The 25,658-nt window shown below is 35.9% G+C and overlaps 1 protein-coding gene across 1 annotated transcript in view; it reads left to right on the forward strand.

Moving 5' to 3' along the window:
* Positions 1-258: 258 nt before the first annotated feature.
* Positions 259-25,658, forward strand: part of Tmem144 (transmembrane protein 144) — a 36,858-nt gene continuing 11,458 nt past the window's right edge. The window contains exons 1-10 of the mRNA XM_047566689.1: positions 259-468; positions 3,161-3,330; positions 5,541-5,663; positions 7,613-7,712; positions 9,866-9,946; positions 15,703-15,784; positions 19,175-19,251; positions 21,602-21,720; positions 24,071-24,190; positions 24,947-25,044. Of these exons, the coding sequence (XP_047422645.1) occupies positions 3,222-3,330; positions 5,541-5,663; positions 7,613-7,712; positions 9,866-9,946; positions 15,703-15,784; positions 19,175-19,251; positions 21,602-21,720; positions 24,071-24,190; positions 24,947-25,044 (909 nt within the window). The 5' untranslated portion in view covers positions 259-468; positions 3,161-3,221. The remainder of the gene's footprint in view (positions 469-3,160; positions 3,331-5,540; positions 5,664-7,612; positions 7,713-9,865; positions 9,947-15,702; positions 15,785-19,174; positions 19,252-21,601; positions 21,721-24,070; positions 24,191-24,946; positions 25,045-25,658) is intronic.

A 25,658-nucleotide genomic window follows, 5' to 3' on the forward strand; every position in this document is an offset into this window, starting at 1 on the left:
TTACAAATGAAGTTTGTGTCACAGGAAGATGCCAGGGACCTCAATAGTTTAGATGAATTTTTTGATGTTCAATGGGGAAAAAAGTTAGCTTGGGGTACTATTTTACAATCTTGTGAAATTCCACAGTCTTTTGTTTTATTCATAAACAACACAAATAACGCTGGGAGCTTGGGGTGACATGCCCAGCCTTCTCCGAACAATCACGTCTTTATACACAAAACTTTTCTGGTTTGCTGGTTGATTGACAAAGGGCTGGACGATTCCTCAATTGTCACCTGACAGCTCCAGTCCAGCAGCGGAAAAAAGTTGGTCCCAACCTGCAGCCCGGTGACAGGCTCCGTTGGCAGGTGCTGGAAGTCTCGCCGGTCCAGCCGGGGGCGGGGAGGGAACCGACTCGGCAGGAAGTACCTCGGGCGAGTAGGCTGGGCGTGGGGAATGGGCCGGCAGTCCCAGCGCAGCCCGAACGCGGTGAGTAGAGACTCCAGGAGGACCGGGTGGCTTTGCGGGGAGCGGGAACCACTTTTCCAAAACGTGCTGATGTTTAAAAGAAAACTCCAGGCTCAGAATAAATACGTGCAAGCACTGTTAACCAAGAGACCAGCAGAGGTTTGCGGGAGATTCGAGGAAATTACCATGATACTAAAAATGAAATCTTCGAAGTAGAACAAGCAGTACAGATCAGAACCCACCAAGTACTAATTTAACAAAGATGGAAGGGGCTGATTAGAAGTTTAAATTAATGTGAAAAATATAGAGGAAAAATAATTACTAATAAGTGAAAGTAGTAAAATTAAAATACATGTATAGTTTAATAAATATAAGTGGACAGTTAAAAGTAAACTGTATAAAATGATGTTTGGTTTTGCTAAAAGCAGTTCAAAGGAAAGAAAGAATTTTGTTAGTTTTTATCATGGGAAAATGATAAATGTTTGAAGGAAGATATGTTTAATGTGATTTAAAGATTTACACAATGAATACATGGATGGAAACATCACCTTAACCCATTAATATGTACAATTGTTATATTTTTGTGCCAGTTAGAAAATAAAATAACAAAAATTTGAAAGAGGAAAAAAGCAAAAATAAAATTACAAAGAGAAATTCCATCCCAGCATCAAAATAAATATAATTTGAGATTAACATTAAAAGCAATTGGGAGCAATATGCTAGAAAAAGTGATGGTGCTTTTCTTTTCCACAAAACCTTCGTTGATTAGAAAGAGATAGACTCTGAAAGACAATAAGTTATTACCAATGCACATGGAAATTAGATCACATGCTTTTTGAAACATACCAGAGCTATATGCAATAAACTTCATATATCTGTAAGTTCTAACTGATGAATGGTCACACAACAGTCAAAATGCAGTTCATGTACCTTGATTAGCACTTCAAATTATTCTTTCAATCCAGGGTGAAATCTGAGAGGTGTAAGACTGTCTGTCAATAAAATAATTGGTCACTTTTTGAAGTTTAGTCATTCTCTTTTTATCAATGTACTTACAAAGATTTTGTTTTGCTTTGCTTCTTTTTGATTAAAATGGAAAAGAGTTCTTATCTAACACCTAATTCTGTCTTTCTAGTCCCATGATAGCTTTCCCAGATACATCTCTCTGACCCTTTTTAGCTCCCATATCATATCTTAGCAGCTCTATGTATTTGATCCTTGAGCAGTAGTGCATGTAAGTCACTTCAAGGGCTTAAACTTTTTTGGAGCCTGCCAGTAAAATTATTACATAGATTGTTAAATATTTATCATTTTTTTTAAAACAAAATAACAAGGAAAGGTGATTTCCGGTGTGCTTTTTTATTCAAAACATATCAATAAGTTGTTATCACTGTAACATTAAATTTGGAGGAAAAAAGAAAAATGGATTATCTTGAATTCTATTCTACAAGGATATTCCAAAGGGTCAATGTACAAAAACAAATATAAAATGGTATTGTGGAAAGACTGATAAAAATATTGTGTGTGTGTGTGTGTGTGTGTGTGTGTGTGTGTGTTTCATGTGGTTCATGCAACTAAGTAAGGTGAATATTTAGTGGTCTTTTCCAAATGTTTTCTTGTAAAAAATGTCTGACTCTTGGTTATTTGCAGTTTGGCCTCTTTTCTTCATTGAAGAGCCAAAACTTGTTAATAAATGTAGCACAACTGTCCCCTAGAACTTTCTTCAATGATGGAAGAATTCTATAACTTGCGCTGTCCAGTAGAGTAGCTAATGGTTACCTGTGGCTATTAAGCACTTGAAATGTAGTTGATGTGGCAGAGGAACTGAATTTTCTCTATTTTACTTGATTTAATTAATTTTAATGAAAATTTAGCTATCTGTATGTGCCTCGTGGTTCTTGGATTGCACAACACAGACAACTAACTAGCTGACTCACACACTTCTGTTGGCCCACAGTATTGCACAACACACCGTTGCTGATCTTTGACCTTACAAGATTCTTGAAGCATATCTTCTATCTATTCATTTTTTAAAAGATCATAATCATACAAAGATTCATGAACTATATTTATTTTGAGTGCCGGGTTAGAACCCATGACCTCTGACATGCTCAGCATAGACTACCTCTGAACTATACACCCACCCAGATTCATGAACTATTTAGACTAATACTTAAAATGGGCATACTAATGATAAAAAGAAAACTACTTTTCCCCCTAGGGAACTCTGAGTAGCAGAGTTGTAGCAACAATACAACCTCATGTGCCCTGAAGCTGATATCTGAAAGAAAACAGGAGCTTTTGCTTAGAAAGCACTTAGGAGTTTGGGGAGTCCCTGCATGATTGTCCACAACAACCAGTTGAAGTAAACCAAGTCCTAGCCTCCAAATCTTTTCCTTATACTAATCTATTACAGAGGAAAAATTTTTTATAATGTAATAAAAATTGACAGCAGATCTTGGAAGAAGTCAAATTGCAAGAAAAAGTTGGATTTTTAAACTTGTAAGTTAGGGATAAAACATATTCGTTGTAAGAATAAAAAAAATGAATGAATGATCATAGTATGTGAACATTATATAACTGTATAATGTCCTAATCATCTTCAAGAAGTTATTTTAGTGTCCATACTTTTGATTGATGATATTGTATATTAATTACAATTTGTTCAGAGATTCACCCCTTCTCGTTTCATTTTTTATTTCTTTTATTTCAGAAACTCTTGAAAAGCATATTGAGCCAAAAGTGAACCAGCCCTCTCTGGCACAACTGGAACCATGATCAATAATGGAACAAACCTAGCCATTGGCTACCTCTCCTCTTCTGTAGCGATACTTTTGTTTGGCTCAAATTTTGTGCCACTTAAAAAATATGATACTGGTGATGGTAATTATTTTCTCCACATTATTAACCTAAAATTATTTTTAACACTTTCTGGTCATTTTAAAAAATTATACCTATAAAAATAATGAAAAGAGCTTAACATACATCATTTGACAGTACCCATGCCTGTTTATCTGAGAGTTAGTATAGGATCACCCTTGAGATTATGTTTTATGGTAAAACTGGGCTAGGTACTGCCAGGAAAGCTTTTCAGACAATATCTGCTATGTTTACAAAAGAAGTAAGTTACAGTAAATTCTAATAACATTTGCTTTGAAAGCACAAATTTCCAACATGATTGATGTGTTAAAGAACAACGTTGAGTATAACAAACATTTTGTGCTAGTTTATATGCAGTTTTGTCTCTGAGAAAACTCAGAGGTAAACAAAGAAAACTGCACCAATGTGAATAAAAGATGTGTAGTAAGAGACAAAGTACATGCACATGCATATGTGCACACACACACACACACACCTTTCAAACATCTACAAGCTTCCTCAGTTCCCCCCATGTGTTACACATCACACCCACACACATCTGGGGGCACAACCCTTTATTCACCAACTTCACAGTAATTTTGTCTTCTGATGCTGCTCCTCTAGTTAACCTCTAGTCTTTTCAAATTAGAGTGCTATATTTATTGTAACATTCGTGTATTTAACCAGTTAGAACCAACTGTCATTTTTGTTAGATCACTACTCTTTTTTAATACATTGCTGATGAAGTTTTCCAAAGTTCTTTCCCCAAACCCCATTTTGTGATTCGTATTGCATGGTTTTTGCATAACTTTGAATAGTTTGCAGTGATTTTTAATAATGCACATTTCATCTTAACACTGATGTGTTATTTTAGAGAAGGAAACGTCAGAGTTATTTTTATCTAATGCCCTCCATATGGAAGCCAGAAGGAATTGAGGATATTGGGATGAAGACCTATTAGGAAGACACTTTCTGTTAGCATTTATCTCCCTAATTTCCTGTCTTCATACTGCTTTGAAAATAGGATTACAAATCTTTTTCCTCCAGAGTCTTTCTTCTCTTTTTCTTTGGACTTGAAACAGGAATAGAAACTACTTAAAAAAAAAAAAAAAAAAAAAAAAGATGGGGTAGCAGGAAGGGCAGGAAGGGTAGAGGACCTGGATTTTAGGTATTTGCAATTAACTTTGTGTTCCTAGGCAAGTCTTTTTTTTTTTTTTTTAATAAGTTAATTTAGTTATTTAGTTAGTTATTTTGGGTGCTGGAGATTGAACGCAGGGCCTCACACATGGAGCACACTTTCAGCCCTGGGTAAATCTCAGCTCTTTCATTATTAGTTTCTCACTTGTAAAGTGAGGAATTTGTACAATGAAGTTCCTTGTCATCTGAATGATATTACTTTGTTGTCTCAGAAATCAGAAGCCAGTTTTTTCCCTCTCATTCACTGTGAGAGCAAATAGAAATAGGCAAAAATCATCCCGACACGTTATCACTGCCTCCTCACTATTTCTTTCAATGTCAACTATTTTTCTCTGTCTTTTTTAATCCCTAAATCCTTGATGGTGCAGCAGTGTCAGAGATGTACAGATACATCTCTTATCACCAGGTGATCTTTCGATCACTAGCAAATAGCAGCTCACAGTGTGACAAAGAAGAATAGTCCTGATCTAGAAGGCTTATTCTCCAGATCTGTAATTTCTGGTTTATCATAGGCATTAGACTGTAGATGAGGCCAGTTTGTGGCCATAAGTGGCTTTATTTTTATCCCAGAGTTGGCACAAATCATTCCTGAAGTTTTAAGTCACTGTATGCTATTCTGAAGTCTTAATGCCATGTTTTGGGTGGATGGCACTTAGTGTCACACCTGAATGGAAATAAAGACTTGGTCTTACTAACATTCTATGATTGAGAATTCCTGATTTGTCTGATAGTTTAAAAAAGAAGAATATTAAGCAGTATTGTTCTGTGTATAGGCTTAGAATCATATAATCTGAGTTTAAATTTCAGATCTACAGACTAGCAGCTATTTGGACAAATTGCTTAATCTGGGATTTTCTCTTTGAGTTAGCGTAAATTATGATGCAGAATAGTTGTAAAAATCAAATCTGCAAAGTGCCTGTTGCATAGACATTTAATAAACCGTGGCCTTGCCTACAGGAGTGTCTCATCTTATGTTCCTAAGCAAAAATGGACTCAAATCATTTTGGAGCATTAACACTAAGTTCTTTTGTTTCTAGGAATGTTTCTTCAGTGGGTTCTTTGTGCTGCCATTTGGTTGGTTGCCTTGGTGGTCAACCTAATATTACATTGCCCTAAGTTCTGGCCTTTTGCAATGCTTGGGGGTTGCATCTGGGCAACAGGTAATGTATGATATAACCTATTGTATAATCATTTAATAATGATTGAAACAAGCCTCAAACTCATCAAAGAAATAGCACAAACAGCAATTCTGTATAATACTTACTCGTAGATAATATAAATTAACTATTTAGTTTCTTCCTTTCAGATATTCCATACATATTTGTGATCATTTCCTGATTTCTTCCTTTTGAAGACTTTTAAGTTCCTGATAGAAAATTATTGTTTAAAATATTTCAATCTTTTTAAGCATAACTCACCTATTACGTGCTCTAGCCTTTCTCTAGCCATTTATCACAAAATGTTTATTAAATAGTAATTTCTACTAAGGTCATTTTTAGGACTTATTTTTAAAAGTAGACAAATACAGAAAGATGATAATTTTAAGAGTATCAGTTAATAGAGAAATGAAACAAAAATCTTATTTGCCTTATCAGTACCTGAAATTATGTGACTAGAATTTATATCTTAGCTTCTGGGCCAAACAGGAATGGTTCCCTTCTCAAAATAAATTCATCCCAGTGAGCTCGTCCATTTTAACAAAAAGAATTGCAAAATCATAGATCTTTAGAGAAAGTTTTGTTAAACACAAATTTTAAAATGCTAAAACTAACTGAATACTCACTAAATTGGAATCTTCCAGGGATTCAATGATTTAAGTTCATAAGTTGAAGACCAAAAGCATTAACCTTTAAATTTCCACTGGAATTTATATTATTATACTTTACTTATACCTCTGTATGATTGTTTATCATGTTGAATGGGGAGAGAGGAACGGAGCAAGCATCCATTCAACCTGTAGATCTTTACAACTTCAGTAGTGTTTATATTCACTCAGCAGGTTCCACTGGAAGTCAGTGAGGAAGAGCTAAATTTGGGGAAATGTTACAGATTGGGATAGTATAGGTCATAGCAACTGATAGGATATGGAGCAGAGAGAAAAGGGAGAAATTGATGATGGAGGACTTTATTGTAGGTGATAAGAAAGATGTTATTATTGACACATGAGGAAAAGGGAAAGAACATATTGGAAGAGGAAATATTGGGGTTAGCTTGGGACCTTCTGAGTTTGAAGATTCTGATCTTCCCTCAGTAGAGCACAGCTGGTTGCAAACTTCTTATCAGCATAACACTTCACACTCAAGCAGGTCTAGGCTGGGGCTATTATACTGGGAGCATGTGTCTCTGGTTGATGACTGACATCATGAAATTAGGTGCAGTACCCAATGAAGAATATAGCAAGAGGAGCATGTTCACAGTGAAATCTTTAGGAGGCACTTAGTTCAGAAGGCATGATGAGAAAGAACAGATGGAGAAAGAACTAGAGGGATACAGGAGATGAAGGCATCTTGGATGTCCAAAGAGGAAACCTTCTAGAAGGAGCCTGGACTTCAGGCTGAGGCCTTGCTAATGATGGGTTAAGAACTAGAAAAAGCAATCGTGGATTTGACCTTTATTGACTCTTAAGAGCACAAGGTAATAAATGAGGAAATTTAGAAGAAAAGTCAAGAGGTAAATGTGGAAACCGGGAAGACAAGTCCATAAAGGTAGAAGAGTAGATTCTGGGGCTATATTGGAGTCAAAGACTTCTCTGGTGGTTGGCTCCAGATTGATTCTAAGAGAACTGTCACTACAGTTTTATCAGTTACATCCTCTGCAAATAGCCCTGGAATAGAAAACCATGTAAAGAATGAGGAACATCTGTACAGTTAGGCAAGAAGCTAGTTCAACATCTTCTTGGGATTTTTCCCTAAGTCTAGTTCTTTTAGCAATCATAATGGTAAGTTTAATGCTAAAAAGTAGTTATCTTATTTTAAAATGAGGAATTATGCTTTACTAAATTTATACAAATCCCATGCACTTCAGATGAAGTTGAAATAAGTACGAATTTAATTTATAAATGTATTTTTTCTGTATTGGAAATAACACATTTCTTCCGTGTATTCTACAGGGAACGTTGCTGTTGTCCCAATTATAAAAACCATTGGTTTAGGCCTTGGAATCCTAATCTGGGGATCATTTAATGCTTTAACTGGCTGGGTAAGCTCAAGGTAACACAAAGTCAAACTTTTTCAACTAAGATTCCCTGAACCCATATCCAGTGTAAGACAAATGCTAAGGATTGGGCTTGCTGAAGAGAATACCATACAATTCTTATTCTCACAGAAATGAATGTCACATTTAATTATTTGTTCTAAGTTCTTAATAAATGGTCTAGATACTTGGTCAAGATAGAGCAAAAAAGTCAAAACAAAAATATTGAAAGAATTAAATCTGGAAAAAAAGGAGGAGAGAGGAGAAACTGATGTTTATTTTCCCTTCATATTCCCTGACAATTTACTGGACACGTACTATGTATCATCCTCATTTTATTTTCATAGTTACGTAAGGTTAAGTGCTGTAAGATAGCTAATACTCAAAGAGGTTGAGTCGTGCAGGTCACAGACTTGTTAGCCAGGATTCAAACCCAGCCTTCTAATTCTAGAGCACATTTTCTTCCCTTACAGCAGGGTTAGCAATCTGTGGCCCAGTCTCCCCATATACCCATCCATTTAAATATTATCTGTGGTAGCTTTTTTTTTTTTTTTTTTAACTAGAACTAGGGATTGGACACAGGAAGTCTTCAACACTGAACCTCATCCCCAGCCCTTTTAATTTTTTTTTTATTTTGAGACAGAGTTGCACTAAGTTGCTTAGGGCCTCTCCAAGTTTCTGAGGTTGGCTTTGAACTTGTGATCCTCCTGCTTAGCCTCCCAAGCCACTGGGATTACAGGCATGTGTGCCACCGCTTTTGGCTCTGTGGCTGCTTTTACACTGCAGTGGCAAAGCTGAGTCGTTGCAAGAGAACATCAAGCCTGCAAAGCCTGAAACTCTCTCTGGCCCTTTAAGAAAAAGTTTTGAACCCTAGCTTAAGAATAGTGCTGTCCAATGGAGTAGTCACAATCCACAGACTACGTATATTGAACTTTAAGTTAGTTAAACATTGATACAAGTAGCCATTAAATTTCTTGGTTGTACTAGCCACATTTCAAATGGTCAGTAGCCACGTCTGGCTGGATAGGGAGGCTTCCTATCATACAGTGTGCATGGGCCAAACAGTGTCATTGGTCAACATAATGTGAACACTCAAGACAAATTTTTGGAAATGAGTAGAATGAAGAATGTTGCTCTCACCATACATTAGGGGGCTCTCCTCGCAGTCCAAAGCATTATTACCACCTCAAACCAGGAAAACAAACTAATTTACTAACTTCCACTAGGAGTATTCTTCCTTGTTCTTTTGCATTACCACCCGATTTTTACATGTACTACTTTCTGCTTCTTCTTGCCTCCCCATCCCTTGCCCCTTTGTGGTTCTCAGTGATTCTTCACAGTGATCAGCATAGTGTCAAGGCATAAAGGAAAAAAAAAGAAGAAGAAGAAGAAGAAGAAGAATTTAAAGTGATTGAAAAGAATAGTTCTTAACCAAGTTATTTAAAAAAATATGTTTCAAATACTACACAAGGGCTTGCTTAGTGGTAGAGCACTTGCCTAGCATGCACAAGGCCCTTGGTTCAATACCCAGCATCCAAAAAAAATGCTAAATATTATGTAAAATTGCAGCCAATTAATTAGTATTCAATTATCCACTCAAACTATTTTTTTCTCCCTCTTAAGTCTTAATAGAAAAGAGACACAGGTAATAGTAGTACTTTTAGGTGTGGTAATTCATTTAATGCTTATAACAAACCTATAAGTACAATAGTTTCCCCACTTTTAACATGGAAAATTGTCCAAAGTTAGAGTTAGTGATAAGTGGAGAATGATATATAATGGGGGTGGGGGGTGGGGAGTGAGAGAAGAATGGGGGAACTTCATATAGAAGGAAATGAGGGGGGGTATGAAAAATGGTGGAATGAGGCAGACATCATTACCCTATGTACATATGTGATTACACAAATGGTATGAATCTACATCGTGTACAACCATAGAAATGAAATGATGTACCCCATTTGTGTACAATGAATCAAAAAGCAGTCAGTAAAAAATTTTAAAAATAAATAATTTTTTAAAAATTGCAGCTGTATTGAACATGTTAAAAAAAAAAAAAAAAAGAATAAGAGCTAGAGTTTGAACCCAGGAATCTGGCCCCACATCTATGCTCTTAAACCATATGGTACGACATTTCAGCATTATCTAATTTGATGTGACTCTGAATTTCCAGGTTTGGCTGGTTTGGAATGGATGCAGAAGAAGTACCAAAACCACTGCTAAATTACATTGGAGCTGGGCTCTCAATAGTAAGGTACATAGCCATTTCTAATGTTTTAACTATTCTTCCAAACGTTTAAACCGCTTTTTAAGGATCCTGATGTGTTTATATTTTTTTAAACCTGCATTTCATAAAATCTGCAGGATTTTTTTCCCTCATATTCTTAATTTACAATGACAAACCAGTTTTAGAGGGCAACATACTTCTGCATTCTGGAACACCATCAGTAGCTTTCAAGAATGGAAACACTGGGAAAGTCATATAAGTTGTTTGAAGCCCAGTTCCACTATCTATAATTTGTTGAAAATCATAATATGTAGCTTATAAACTAGAATCAAGGTATATTAAAGTATTCTGCTAACTCAAACATGCTATACCAATAAATGCTGGCTTCCTGGTACCCTGAAATAGTCATTGATTCTCTCTTCTGTTTATTATATAGTCCTAATTCATCCAAGGGGAATGTGTTCCAAAAGTCCCAGTGGATGTCTAAAACTGCAGATAGTACCAAACCCTATAATTTAATGCCTTCTCCATCTTAACTATGCATTTATCGCACACTGTGACAATTTTTCCGCAATTTGAGGTGTGACAAAAATGCTGTCATAAATTTCTCTTTCCTTCTTCACAATTTCTTACCATAGATCTTAGCAATACCAGCTCACAATTATTTTTCTTTCCTTTCAAAGTTGAGAATTTTTGCCTTTTTACTTAAAGGAAACAACTTACGAACAGCTTCTCTTCAGCATATCTGATTTGTCCACGCCACTACTAAGTTAAAAAAAAGGGGGGGGGGGCTACTTGATTAAAGTACTGCAATACCATGATAGTCAATTTGATAACCAAGACAACTACTAAGTGACTAATTGGTGGGTAGCATATACAGCATGGATACATTGACAAAGAGATGGTTTATGCCCCATGGTTTTTGACATGATGGGACAGCAGGTGATTTTATCTTGCTGCTCAGAACAATGCACAATTTAAAGCTTGTGAATTGTTTGTTCCTGGAAGTTTCCATTTAATATTTTCAGACCAGTAAGTGAAACTTTGGAAAGCAAAACCTCTTATAAAGAGGACTACAATACTCACTCTGCTACCCGTGTCTACTTCTGACTTCTCACTTATTCTTCTTAACCTAGTTAGTTACTCACTCTCTCTCTCCTGTGAAAACACATGCTCTTTTGGCTACCTGTTTCTGGATATAGCTGTGCCTAGTTGTACGCACTATATGAATCAGGATAAAAATGAATTTGAATGTCTACCTGGTGGTGTTTGTTCAATAAAATTCTAACAGGAATTAGGTCACCTTAAATTCAGTCCCAGTCCTCTCCAGGCTCCGTTTATATTCCCTGTCAGTCTTCACAAAATGAATAGCACAGCCTAGAAAGATTTTACTACTTTTTTAGTCTTCAGGGAAAGAATAGTATATTTCCCTTCCACCAGCAATGATGGCTTTTCCCCAGCCACATTCAGGAACAATCTCTTTGTCATTGAAATGTTGCCTTGGAGAGTAGTCTGAGGGCAACTGGAGGAGAAATAATGTAGATTATTATAAAATAGTAGATTCTGGACACTTTTTGGTTAGAGGCAATTTTATGTATTTTATACAACTCATACAGTATTCTGGATTTGAATAGCTCTCTCAAAAGCAATTTCTTTACACCCCTAAATTGTAATATAGCATGCTTTAGTTTTAACTGAATGGTAATTTAAACCTAGTTTACCCAATTCACTAAACATTGTTTTCTCAATGTTTCTTCCATTAGAAAGAGTGCATTTTCTAAAGTTACAAATTAATTATTTATGTTCTACCACTTCTTCCTGTGTGACCTTGGAAAAATCATTTCATTTCTCTAAGCCTTGGTTTCTTCATCAATAAAGAGGGAATAATAATAAAACCAATTTCATGAGACATTTTGAGGACTCAATGAAACAAAAGAGGATAAATGCTTCGAATATATTAGGTACATAGTTAATGCTCTTTTATGTTAGCCAGTTTTCATTTTAATCACTGTTTTTGTGAATGATTCTGTTAGCTTTCTGTTACTTTAACAAATAATACTTGAGATGATCGACTTGGAAAGAGAACGTTGATTTTGGCTCATGGATTTGGAGGGTTCAGTCCATGTTCAAGTCGCCCTGTTGCTTTTGGGTTTGTGGTCAGGCAAAGTAACGAGGTGGAAAGCAAAGTTGCTCCCTCAGGGTGGAGAGAGAAAAGGAACCAGTTCCCAAAGTCTCCTTCCAGAGAAGTCTCCAATGAGCTAACTTCCTCCAACGAGGCTCCACCTGTTAACACTTCCACCACCTCCCCTACCACAGGCCCCTAGACCAAACCTTTAACACATGGGCTTCTGGAAAACATTTAAAATCCTAATGACAGCCTGGCACAATGGTGCACACCTATAATCACAGCAACTCAGGAGGCTGAGTCAGGAAAACACAAGTTCAAGACCCTTCTCAGCAACTTAGCAAGACCCTATCTCAAAATTTTAAGAGAGAAAAACAAAAAGTTCAGTGGTAAAGCACCCCAGGTTTAATCCCCTGTACTGCAGGAAAAAAAAAAAAAAGCCTAACTGTAGCATTGATATGATCAACTAATTTTTTTAAATCTGTTGTTTTGTTACTTTAATTATTTTAAATCAGTTTGTTCTGAAGAGCATTCATTGAATAAACTCAGAGCTTCATGATTAGTGTAAAGAAACTTGGAATATGGTTGCACTGGTTTAGGTTGTTGCTTTTCTATTTAAAATTAAAACAATTATTTGGATCCTCTGTGCAGTCCAATCTTTAAAGGATAGGATAAATAATTTCTGGCTTTACATTTTCTCTCTGTGACAACCTATATAACCAAATACCACACTAGTTATTTTATTTATTTATTTATTTTGGTACAAGGGATTAAACCCAGGGTCATTTAACCACTGAGCCACTTCCCCAGTCCTTTTTTTTATTTTATTGAGATGGAGTCTCGCTGAGTTGCTTAGAACCTTGCTAAGTTGCTGAGGCTGGTTTTGAACTCACAATCCTCCTGCCTCAGCCTCTGGTGCCACTGGGATTACAGGCGTGTGCCACTGCATCCAGCCACACTAAGTATTTTAAATAGCAGAGGACTTAATAGAAGGCATTGCTGACCCCATGGAGCAAAAGAGGGAAGGAAACATCATCTATAACCCTGGAGAACACAACCCAGCTGGTATTGCAGGATCCATTGCCTCTGCTCTGAGCTAGCACTGCTGGAAACCACTGAAGCAGCCACCAAAGAGAAATGGCCTCTCACATCTTTTGATTCTAGGCACATGCCTCCCATCAGCATGTTGAACTGTGAGATCTTGAAGGCAAGATCCATGATTTCTATGTACAGCAACGCTCTCACCATCATCAACTTTTCCAAACCACGTTTGAAATGTAAGAGATGGTTAATAAATGCTTGTTAAATACAGTTGTTGATGTAAAAACACACACACGTACATATATGAGTTTACTCCAAGGGTAATATATTAGATTGCAATCTAGGGAATCCACAGAATGGAGAAATGCACCCCTGAGTAAAACACTGTCTTCATCTTTTTAAGTTCCACATGTTTGTGACAGCATTCACAGGCTCATGGGATTTTTGTTTGATGCACTGCGCCAATTTCTTCATGTCTGCAACCCAAATGTTCATGTGATTGATTTGATAAGGTGTTCATACACATAGAGTAAATCTCAACACTTTCTCTTAATTAACTGTCACCCTCTTGACCTTATTGAGCTGGAATTATCTTTTAGCTCATCTCTTCTTGTGCCTAGGATTAGTCACAAAGGCTCAAAGTCATTGGTCATCTTGATTTCTTTATCATGCTCATTTCCCATCCATTTGGTAGTTAAGGCTCTCTCTTTACTAACATGTTTTGAGATATTACCATGAGCCAAAAAATATGCTCATAATTGTGTAAAATTTTCATCACAGCTCTGTGAAGAAAGCACATCCATTTTTTTTTTTTTTTTTTGATGAAAAATGTTGAGGCACAGAGAGGTTGAGTAATTTGTTGGAGAGTCATCCATTGTTTAGGTAAAAACTTAAGGACTTATCTATAGTCTTCAAGTATTTCTAACATGTCATTTTATACTATTCATTAGAAAAACAGGTCTATAAAAAGTAGAGGATTTCATTGTATAATTTTCAGAGGAAAATTCATTTGCAATGTCTAATATTAGTCTTGCAAATTCATTGTTCATGTTCACATATACACAATACACACATATACTTAACTCATTTACATATAACATATAGTCGGGATTTAAGCATTCAGTTTGACTGAGTGCTAAGTACTTTGAGGACCCTGAAGGAGATATAAGATGTGGTTCCTACCTTCTATTGAATGCAAAAATCTTTAGGAAAAAAGTTTACATGGAATTGTGGTAAATGGTTTTGATTTTAAGGTAACTACTGTCTGTATTGTGGGAATTCAAGGAAAAGGAAGATTCAGTGTGCCCTGGCCTGCTGGGGAGGGAGTCCTCTTCTAGAATTTGCACCCCAGCTCTTCCTCAGTTTGGATAGAAAGAGGAGAGTGTATAATATGACTAACTGGAAAGATTTTAAAGGCAAGAGCAAGTGTTTGTGAAAGATTGGGGTGAGGGAGATAGCATGGAGCCAGGAGTGGTCAGAGGTCAAAGTTCATATGGGGCATTACATTGAGATAGGTAGGATGGAGCATAATACAGAGAACAATAGAAATCAAAAAGGAAAGTTAAGTTTCATTTGGAAGGGGATATGGAATCATTCAGGCATTATAAGTAAAAGATTGAACTAAGGAATTACTAAATTTTGATACAAAAGTTAGCATGTAATGTTCACTATTCTGTACCCAGTTGCCTATCCTATTTCAACCTCACATCTGTTTTGAAAGGTTCCTTCTTTATTTGAATTTTTGAACCATGCCAGTTTATCTTAGAAACATTTATAGGAATATCCAAAGCATATCGAAGTTGTTTTTTTAATTTAATATTTTAGTACATTTTAACATATTTGCATAATTCAAAAGTCAATACTAAATAAGGCATTTACTATAAAGATATTGGATGTGGGTAGAGAGTACATTATGATAGGGTGTGAAGGTGGAAAACATCATTAAGTTTAGCTGTGTGTTTATCTCTTAAAATACATCCTAGAAATAGTTCTATATTAGACCATGGATAACCTCCCATTTTTTTTTACAGCTGCATAGTACTCCATTGTTTGATCATGTAGGTTACCTCACCTGAGCGTGGGTGTATCTGTGTTAGAAGGCCTGGAGCAGAATTGGTAAGGCAGGAGTGTGGCAGCTATGGCATCAGATTCTCCTCTATAGGACTTGTATGAGTTTTGCACTCACATCACAGGTGTAAAAGCACCTGTTCCTTATAGTTTGTCAACTGAGCATGCTGTTGCACTTTTGGGGTATGTTAATAGAGGAGAAGAATTATTTCAATATTGTTTTAATATATTTCTTATAAATACATTTCTAAAGTTAGCAGGAATAAAAATAAAAGGTGGGTCATTGACTAAAACTAGCAAATCAGGAGAAAGATCTGATTTGGGCAAGTGCTGATGAGTTTAGCTATTAATCTATTGTAATCCAAAAAAAATGAGAGACAGTAAAGAGAAAGGCAGCTCTCTGTTTCTTTAGAAACAGCAGGACCACTGCAGAGGCAATTTGGAAGTAATGTTCATATCGTAGGCACTTGAGGATTTAAGGTGTTTTTGCTAGAGGCAGCTCCCTGAGGATACATTATGATAAATATTGCAAAATGTGTTTTATTTACAGTGCCTTCATATTCTTGTTCATCAAAAGTGAAATACCCAGTGGCACATGTTCCATGGATACCACCCCACTAATGACAGAGCCGGTGAGTGTCAGAAGAGACATCTGTTTGAAACATAAAATTAAGATGGAAGGAAAACAATAAATCTGAAACACATGTCAGGAGGTGGAGTTTTCTTGTCACTCACGTTTGTGTAGAATTGCTGATCTTACTTGCTGTGACTAGGTCTGTGTAGCAGTCAATTGGTATCTGCACAGTAAAACTCCTCAGTCTATACAGAGGTTTATTTATTTTTATGTACAGTAGATGCCTACTAGGAGATGTATAAATGCATCTCCATATTTTAGAACAATTTATGAACCTGTACAATAAGAAAGCCCTAAAATCTGAAAAAGAATGTAAATATAACTGTAAAAGCATAGGATAGATTTAATGCAATTCCTATTAAAATTCCAATGATGTTCTTCATAGAAATAGAAAAAGCAGTCATGAAATTCATTTGGAAAAATAAGAGACCCAGAATAGCCAAAGCAATGCTTAGCAAGAAAAGTGACATAGGAGATCCCACAACCAGATCTTAAATTATACTACAGGGCTATAGTAACAAAAACATCATGGTGTTGGCCCCAAAACAGACTTGAAGACCAGTTGTACAGAATAGATGATGCAGAGACAAACCTACATAAATACAATTATCTCATACTAAACAAAGGCACCATAAACATACATTGGAAAAAAGAGAACCTCTTCAACAAATGGTGCTGGGAAAACTGGAAATCCGTATGTAGCAGAATGAAATTGAACACCTATCTCTCACCCTGCACAAAACTCAATCCAAGGACCTAGGAATTAGACCAGAGACCCTCAGCCTACTAGAAGAAAAAGTAGGCCCACATCTCTATCATGTTGGCTTAGGAACCAAATTCCTCAACAAGACTCCTAAAGTGCAAGAAGTAAAATCAATAATCAGTAAATGGGATAAATTCAAACTAAAAAGCTTCTTCTCAGCAAAGGAAACAAACAAGAACATGAAGAGGGAGCCTATGTTAATTAATGTAGCATTAATCTCCAGGATATATACAGAACTCAAAAAAACACCAAACAAACAAATGACCAAATTAATAAGTGGGCAAAGGAACTGAACAGACACTTCACAGAAGAAACAATACAATCAATCAACAAATATATGAAAAAATATTCAACATCTCTAGCAATTAGAGACATGCAAATTAAAACTACATTGAGATTTCATCTCAGTCCAGTCAGAATGGCAGTAATCAAGAATATCGGTAACAATAAATGTTAGCAAGGATATCAGGAAAAGGGTACACTCATACATTGCTGGTGAGATTACTAATTGGTGCAACCACTATGGAAAGTATGGAAATTCCTCAGAAAACTTGAAATGGAACCACCATTGACCCAGTTATTGTGTTCCTCAGTATATTCCCAAAAGACTTAAAAATAGCATACTACAATGATGTGGCTAAATTAATATTTAGAGCAGCTCAATTCATAGTAGCCAAGCTATGGAACTAACCTACGTACCCTGCAACTGATGAATGAATAAAGAAAATGTGATAAATATACACAATAGAATATTACTCAGCCATAAATAAGAATGAAATTATGGCATTTTCCAATAAATGGATGGAACTGGAGACTCTCATGCTAAGTAAAATAAGCCAATCCCCAAACATTGAAGGCCAATGTTCTCTCTGATATGTAGATGCTAACACACAATGGGATGGGGGAGTGGGAGGAAAGAACATAAGTTCAATAGAATAAACAAAGGGAAATGAAGAGAAGGGAAGGGGTGGGAATAGGAAAGACAATAGAATGAATTGGGCATAACTTTCCCATGTTTATTCATGAATACATGACCAGTGTAACTCCACATCAAGTACAACCACAAGAATGGGAATTTATACCCCATGTGTGTATAATATGTCAAAAATACACTCTACTGTCATGTATATCTAAAAAGAATAAAGAAAAAAGAAAAAGAAAAGCAATAGAGTAGTGTGGAGGTCTTGAAGTAGGAGTAGAGCAGAGGAAACCAATGAATGGGTCAACCACATCATGTAAAAGTAGAGTTACCCTTGATTATTCTTCCCATTTCTCTTTTCTTCTGTTATCCTGTTCTACATAAAGGCAAAGACAAAATATATAAGTAACCACTCTTCTGAACTTGAAAAATCTAAATTAATCTGGAATAGCAAACCTGAATCAAACAGGGACACTGTTTTTAAAAGACCTGATGCCTACAAGTGTCACTGGCTACATATAAAAAGGTTATTTCAGGGCCAAGCCCTGTTGCCGTGAACCTGGAAACTAATCCCCGTGTCTCAAGGATTTCCTGCCATTGGCCCAAAGCTGCCCTCTGAGTTCAGAGCCCCCATACTCCACTGATATATTGCTTTCCTGCAAGGTGCTGACTCTATTCCATACTTCAAAATCAATCTGTTCTTCTTCTTTCCTTAATCCCCTGTTAAACTTTTATCATCTAAGATGGCTGGTGTGACACTACCACTGAATAATAATTTGCTTAAGCATAAGAGAGAAGAGGTTCATTAATTCGTAGGCATCTCTAATCAGGGATGGGTTTCAGGGAGAGTGGAGGACTTGGTATGGGAGGTGTCTGGAGTTCGTTGCCCAGTTTAAGGATCCTGATAACAAACCAACCACCCTTTGAACAACCATCCTTCAAGAGAGGAATGAAGTAATACAGTAACAGAAATACAAGTTGGTAGAGATACATAGTAGGCTAAGTAGGTTTTCCTAGGTACGGTGGAAGGATACAAACAAGCTAAGTCGGAAGATACCTGCTGAGCAGGGTGGGTCAGTATGCAGCCATGCATCATAAGAAAGCGAAACTCATTAACACATGACAAAGAATTCAAATCTAGTTTCTTATCTCTTACAAAAGTGTAGACATAGCATCAAGGTCACTTCAGCTGAGGACAAAAGATCACACTCATGGTAGAAATAGTATGAATGTACTCATAATTTTTCCTGTCTTAGAATATTAGACTAATTTTGAAATATGACTTGAAATATTTTATTAATTGTTTCTAAAAATTGATATAAACAAACTGACTGAATTTAGGCATTTCCATATTAGGAGTCTAAGTTCTTCTTGGCTCCTATTTTTTTACAGATTGTTAAAATATACAAATGAGCCACAAGAGTTAGCGACCTTTGTTAGTTAGTTTCGATAGCTATAACAAAATAGCCACATGTTATTCTGTGAAAAATGTAAATGGAGAACTTGCCAACTACCAAACCATTCTGAAGGAAAGAGGGAGCAAAATCAGAAAGAACTGATCAAGCTATCAAAATGTGTGGGTAACATGTTCATATTTTAAGGTATATTTGAGAGAGGAAAGGAAACCACTGGAAATCTTTTTGTCACCAGAGTGATTATGACTTGAATGTTCTTTTTGTTTTGGTTTCTGCCAATGTTTCCAATAGGCGATCAACACAACTCAAGATCCCTGTCCTGATTATTCCTGGGTGGATAAACTCCCTACAGTATACCACCGCATAGTGTAAGGAGAGGTTCTTTCTTTGTTATTCTGTCTCATATTTGGTTAATGCAGGGTAGCCAGAGTAAAGTGATATTCATCTGAGTTCAAGAAGGAAATAACACAAGCTGAGACTTCTAGCTCCTTGGAGCAAGGTTTTTCTGTCCCCTGCTGGGTTTTAGATACAGAGGTCCATGAACTTGGCTACTTCAGTGAGTACTGCCATTGCAGTGTCTCTAATCAATAAGCAGGTGACAAAAGGTCACCTCATTTTGCAGGACTTTGCACCTGAAGTTAAAGTGGTAGAGTATGATGACCAACATGTTCTCAGTAATCATGATCAAGTTAGGGCAATACACTTCTCTAGCACTACTGTGCCCAGGATGCCCACCCCACACTCACATGTTAGACAGGTTTAAAATACTAACATATTGTTATCAAATATAATGGAATATTTTGTGTCTATGTGAGTCCTACCTCCACTGTCTTGATCATGAGGACTCAGAGAGTTAGGTTCAACATAAACCTGTTTATTTTATGGTGGTGGGATTTTTAAGTTCTGTGTTTATTTGACTTTTTATTTTTGGACTGACAAAAACATATGAAAATATATAACAATATTCAGCTTGCATTTGACAATTCATGGCTGCTTTGAAATTTGTGTGGTGACACCTCTTTTTGTACTCAAATGATATAGCCCAGTTTGGTGGTTCATGCCTGTAATCCCTGCAGCTTGGGAGACTGAGGCAGGAGGATCACAAGTTCACTGAGGCAGGAGGATCACAAGTTCAGAGCCAGCCTCAGCAACTTGGTGAGGCCCTAAGCAACTTAGCAAGACCCTGTTTCTAAATAAAATATAAATAGGACTGGAGATGTGGTTCAGTGGTTAAGTTCCCTGGAGTCTATCCCTACTACCAAAATAAATAAATAAAAAAAATCTCTCTCTCTCTCTGTGTGTGTGTGTGTGTGTGTGTGTGTGTGTGTGTGAGAGAGAGAGAGAGAGAGAGAGAGAGAGAGAGAGAGAGAGAGAGAGGAGGGTCAGGGGATCAAACTCAGGGACCTTGTTTTTGCTAGGCAAGCTTCTACCACTGAGCTATATCTCCACATTGAGCTGTATTCCCAGCCTAAATCTTTTCTTTTGATAGTATATACAATATCTTCATAGTGGGAAATAGGCAGAGAAATAAATATTTGGACAAATAAAATGAATGAAAGAATGAACAAATAAGCAAGCTGTAGAAGAAATAAATATGTTGCTATTTTTCCACAAAATGAAATCTTTCAAATAAAAGGATTTTTTTCAAATATTTCCAAACTCATTTTCTTTCTTTTTTTTTTCATGAATCATCTCCTACAATTTAAGGGGATATTTGTTAAGAAAAAAAGATTTTTAGTTACCTTATAATTAGGCCAGCCTGGTTTATGTCTTCTTTGTTTTGGGGACACTCCGTGAAACCAGTTCTCACATGACTCAGGGATTTCAATGTGAGAAAAAAAATCTTTAATGATTTTTTTGGTTTTTTTTTTTTCCTATTCCTTAATGAAATTGATTACATTGATTCCTTAATTGAGGAGTATTAAAATTGAATAAGACCTTGATTTTAGACTTAGGAGAAAATAATTTTTACCTAAATTTCCTTAGGAGGAAATAATTTTTACTGTTTGTATTAAGTTAAGGGGATTATTACAACATATTAATGACCTCTCCCCCAAAATCACTGGCAATGCCTTTTTTGTGGAAACAGGGCCCAAGTCTGAGGAATCAGCATGCTTAATATGAAACATTTTCTTCTTATAAAAAGGGAATGTTTTACCTGAAATATCTGGATTATTGGATTAAGTGGGCATTTCCCCTTGACCATGCCATATTCAAAGAATGTATAAACAAGTCTGTGGGTCTCAAGAGTTGTTTTCAACAAAAATGAACTTAGTACTTCATCTGTCATATTTCTATGCTGGATATTATAGTGTGTTTCAAAAAGAGGCATAAGGCATAGTGTCTGTCTACAAACGCCTCATAATTTAATTGAAGAGTCAAGTTTATTTATGTAGACTGTACAATACAACAGAAGCAATGCTCTCATAGTGTGGAATGACAGTTTATAGCAATAATCCACTCTGACTTCTGCCATTCATGTACTTCCAAAATTAGACAGCAGTCTGTGCCTCCACTCCTGGTTGCTCATGCCACTTAACACTGCAGGGTATTCCTTTGACTTCTGCCAATCACAGAGCTTAAGATAGATGGGTGATTTCTGCTGAAGTGCGTGTGATCTGCATTTTGAATCATGCTTTACTTATAATTCCATTTGTATGTTTGACAGCAATATTGCTTTGGGCGGAGATTCATGGTGAATTATCTTTGTTTCTGAAGGGGCTGCAGTCTTGCAGTGATATCTGGAATACTCTATGGGTCTACATTTGTGCCAATCATTTATATTAAGGACCACAGCAAAAGAAATGACAGCATATATGCAGGGGCGAGCCAGTATGGTGAGAGTAAAATGTTATTTTACTTTATAAGCAAGCTCATTAATACTACTTGTCTTAAGAATATAAAAAGCATTTCAATATAATAGATGTTAGTATATAGATTTGATCTTACTTTTTCATTTGTGAATGGTGATTTTAAAAAGTACTAAAGACTAAAAGTAATAAAGGACTGTGAGTATTTTCATGTGATCTTTCACATACAAATAGAATCAGCTGTAGTCAGGGTTCATTTCAACTCCTGGGATTTTAGCACATTGTTTTTGGCTTTCCAGTAAGATTTGGAGATATTTTCCATTCGCTGGGAAAATATGTATTCTTTTGCTTTTTTTAGAAAAGGCTAAAGTGTGGTACATAATACTTTTAAATCAAGTAAAGGTCAAAGTACAGTCTATTGAGTCAGAAGATATTGTTTTTCAAGCACAGGGTGGTGCGTTGAAAAGCTCAACATAATGCTTCCTGATAATATCTCACTATTTAATGGTAAAACTAATTTCCCAGGGGTAAACTCAACACTGCATGCAATAGCTCAGGCTCAGAAGGAGAGGAAAGAGGATACTATGCGGTTCTGTAATCATGCCGAAATATGCCTTACACCTATGAAATGATAAGGGAATTAAAACACAAATGAAATAAAATTCTAGATTATACGGTGCAGAAAATTAACATGACCTGTGTTCAGATAGGGGAAAAGTTTGGAGAGCACAAGTCAGGAAGGAAAGATTGATGAAGCAGCAGAGAATTGAACTTGACTAGAACAGAGCACTTTAGGAAGATGCCTCAGTTTTCTTCCTTTTTATATTTAGCCTCATATACAGTGCTCAGCCATTTATTGACTTCTGTCTTTCTTTTGCTAAGGTATTATACAAATACTTTTTCATATTTTACCCTTTTCATTTTTAGAGGATAAAAACTAATCAAAACAGGATAACAGAGGAGAAACTAGAAGAAAAGGGAAAAAAGCAAGAGAGAGGGAATAAATGGAACCAGGAATGAGTCTAAAAATTTTCTACTACACTTACCCTTTGCAATAAATGAGCCATAAATGTGACTCTCAGATTTCTTATAGCCGTAAGGGAAATTAGATCAGTCCCAGGATTCAGTGAACACAAGATAAAAAGAACGGATTGTTCAGGAGTAAAAGTTGTTCTTGGTACTGGGACATAATAAACAATGCCTTGACAATCTCTTTACATAAATAGAACAGTGGGTCCTTAGAGATCTTCCTTACAACAGTTTTGCATGTAGTCTGATGGGAACGCACTTTATTGCACTTGATTAAAAATAATTCTAGGGGGCATTATTTTTATTTTATTTATTTAACAAACACATATGTATCATCCATTGTAAGGCCTTTGCAAATACTCTGTTAGCCCTCAGAGCAATTGATACCATTGTTATCCTCATTTTACAACAATAAAAATTAAGTCAGAGAGGCATTAAGTAATTTTGCCCAAGTCTCACTTTAAATGTAGAAGGAGGATTTGCACCAAGTGGTCAGTGCTTTTCATTGCTATTTTATGTTGTCTTTTGTGGAAGTCTATATACGGATGTATTATTCTTGTATGACCCAGCAGTATAATTTAAGATTAAGAAAAATTAGACAAACTCTTGTCCTTCAAGCATTCGTCCACAAACACAGCCCACTCATCTATGTCAAAATTTTAGGTGACAGAAACATTGAATCCAAAGTGACTTTGTCAGCCAAAAACATGTAGTGCACCCATCTGTGTGGCCAGAGTGCCATCTGTTTAACCTGTCAGTGGAATTAGGGTTTCTCAGAGATAAGCACCATCAGGTGTTATCACTCCTTCCCTTTGTGTGGCTCCACTTATAGTAAGCAAAAAATAAAACTCTCTTTGGAACAACTTCTAGCTTATCTTTCTGTGTAACTGTCATTCACCACAGAGATGCTGGTCTCTGGATTGATCAATAGACCATATCAACTTTGCCCCTCCCAGATGTTTTTAACCACACCCCCACTGCCATCTAGGTGAAGATTTGCTACAGTTGACAATCACTAGTAAAATGAGGTCCAAATACTTGTTCTTAAAAGGGAAGTCTTAACATCATGGTTACATAATGTTCGTTGTTTCTGATTTAACTTTCCAAGATAATCATAAGAAAAAAACTTGCTATTTAGATTTGATTATAGTAACTAATTTGCTACTTAATATTTCTAAGTTTTGAATATGTTCATTAAAGTTCCATACAAACACACGTAAAACCCTGAGGGTGATTAAATATAGTTAATACTTGTAAGGTCAATTTGGGGAGTTTGTTTTATTTTCAGGCTAACTATACCTGGAGTGATTAAAATGATGTGTAAGAGTTTTATGATCTGTATTTTCAGATTTAGACTATGTTTTTGCACACTTCAGTGGCATCTTTCTTACGAGTACAGTCTACTTTCTGGCCTACTGTGTAGCCATGAAAAATAGTCCCAAACTATATCCTGAGGCAGTCTTGCCAGGTAAGAATATCAACTATGGAAAATCTTATTACTCTGTGAAAATATCATCCTTTGTTCAATTTAGCTTGAATAATTGTTACACAGTTCAAACCAATGTGTATTTAAAATACACATACTTTTGTTCTTAACCTGTTGTGCACTGATTGTTAAAATAATAATAATTTCTCACTTAACAGAGTTTGCTATAATTCTGTTGGGGATATATTTTTAATAAAATATTTTTTAATAAAATTAAAGGTTTATTTAGAAGGCCCAATTGATTTTTGCTAAAGTGTACTACCCTCTAGAAAATGGTAGAATATTTAATAACTACCCAAAGTATTGTGAAAATTGCAGCTAGTATTTTCACTTAACTGCTATGATATTTTTCCCCTTAGTTCTAGCTTTATTCTGAATTTCACCTCTTCTTTATGTTTATGGTTCAGAGTAAATGGTTTTTTCAGGAAATGTTAAGATCCAATACTTCCCTAGGCCTCTCTCTACTACCCAATCTCTACCTGAACTACTACTTTGGGTACTTTATTTAATGTCAATAAAGGGAAAGGATTGATCATTATACCCACAGCAGTCAAGAGCAGAGAAATAATTTGGTTTCTAAATTGACCCATAAAACATGGCTCAAAAACCCATATTGACCAACAGTGTTGATAGGAATGCATTTATCTGTGCACTTTGATGCTCCTGTTGTGTCGGAAGAGTGAATTTTTCAGGAGCAGAGTATGACTTGCAAATAAGTGTTGTCTGTGTGTGTTTCAGGGTTCCTTTCGGGAGTGCTTTGGGCCATAGCTACCTGCTGCTGGTTCATTGCTAATCACTCTCTAAGTGCTGTGGTCAGTTTTCCAATAATCACTGCCGTAAGTACACAAACTGTTCAAATTTCTGTTTTTCAAATCAAATCTAATTTTTCTGAGCACTCTTAGTGAATCATTAAAGCCTGTCATAGAGTTTGATCTCTTTTGGAATAAAATGTCCAGATTCAGGTAGATAGATTTCCTCTCTCTAATCTCTCTAATCTTCATGTCCTTGATTGTTAAGGAACATTTATAATCTCATTTTAACAGGTTTGCTAATGCTTAATCTTTAATATCCTTGCAGTTTTTGTTTGATCACTTTACCTGTCATCTTAGATAAATCATAATTTGCTATTTATAATATCAATCTCTTTGTATAATAGGTTTATAACTAATGGTTTTATGTATATCATTCCACTTAAATCTTCTGATAACCTTGAAACTGAAAGCACTTCAGACACTACTTGGTGCTTCACTATTATTAGGGACAAATTTCAGAAAATACTAAGATAAGGTATTATCTCTGGATGATGACATTCATCATGGCATACTTAAAACAATTTGCTTCATCTGATTTCCTAGGTGCCATTAATGTAAAACATAATTAGATCATAGAAAAAAAATGTTTTCTTAGACATAGGATAAGTTTTGATAGGATGATCCCCATCTTGAAGATG

This window comes from Sciurus carolinensis, chromosome 10 (genome assembly GCF_902686445.1).
Source record: "Sciurus carolinensis chromosome 10, mSciCar1.2, whole genome shotgun sequence".
Lineage (NCBI taxonomy): Eukaryota > Metazoa > Chordata > Mammalia > Rodentia > Sciuridae > Sciurus > Sciurus carolinensis.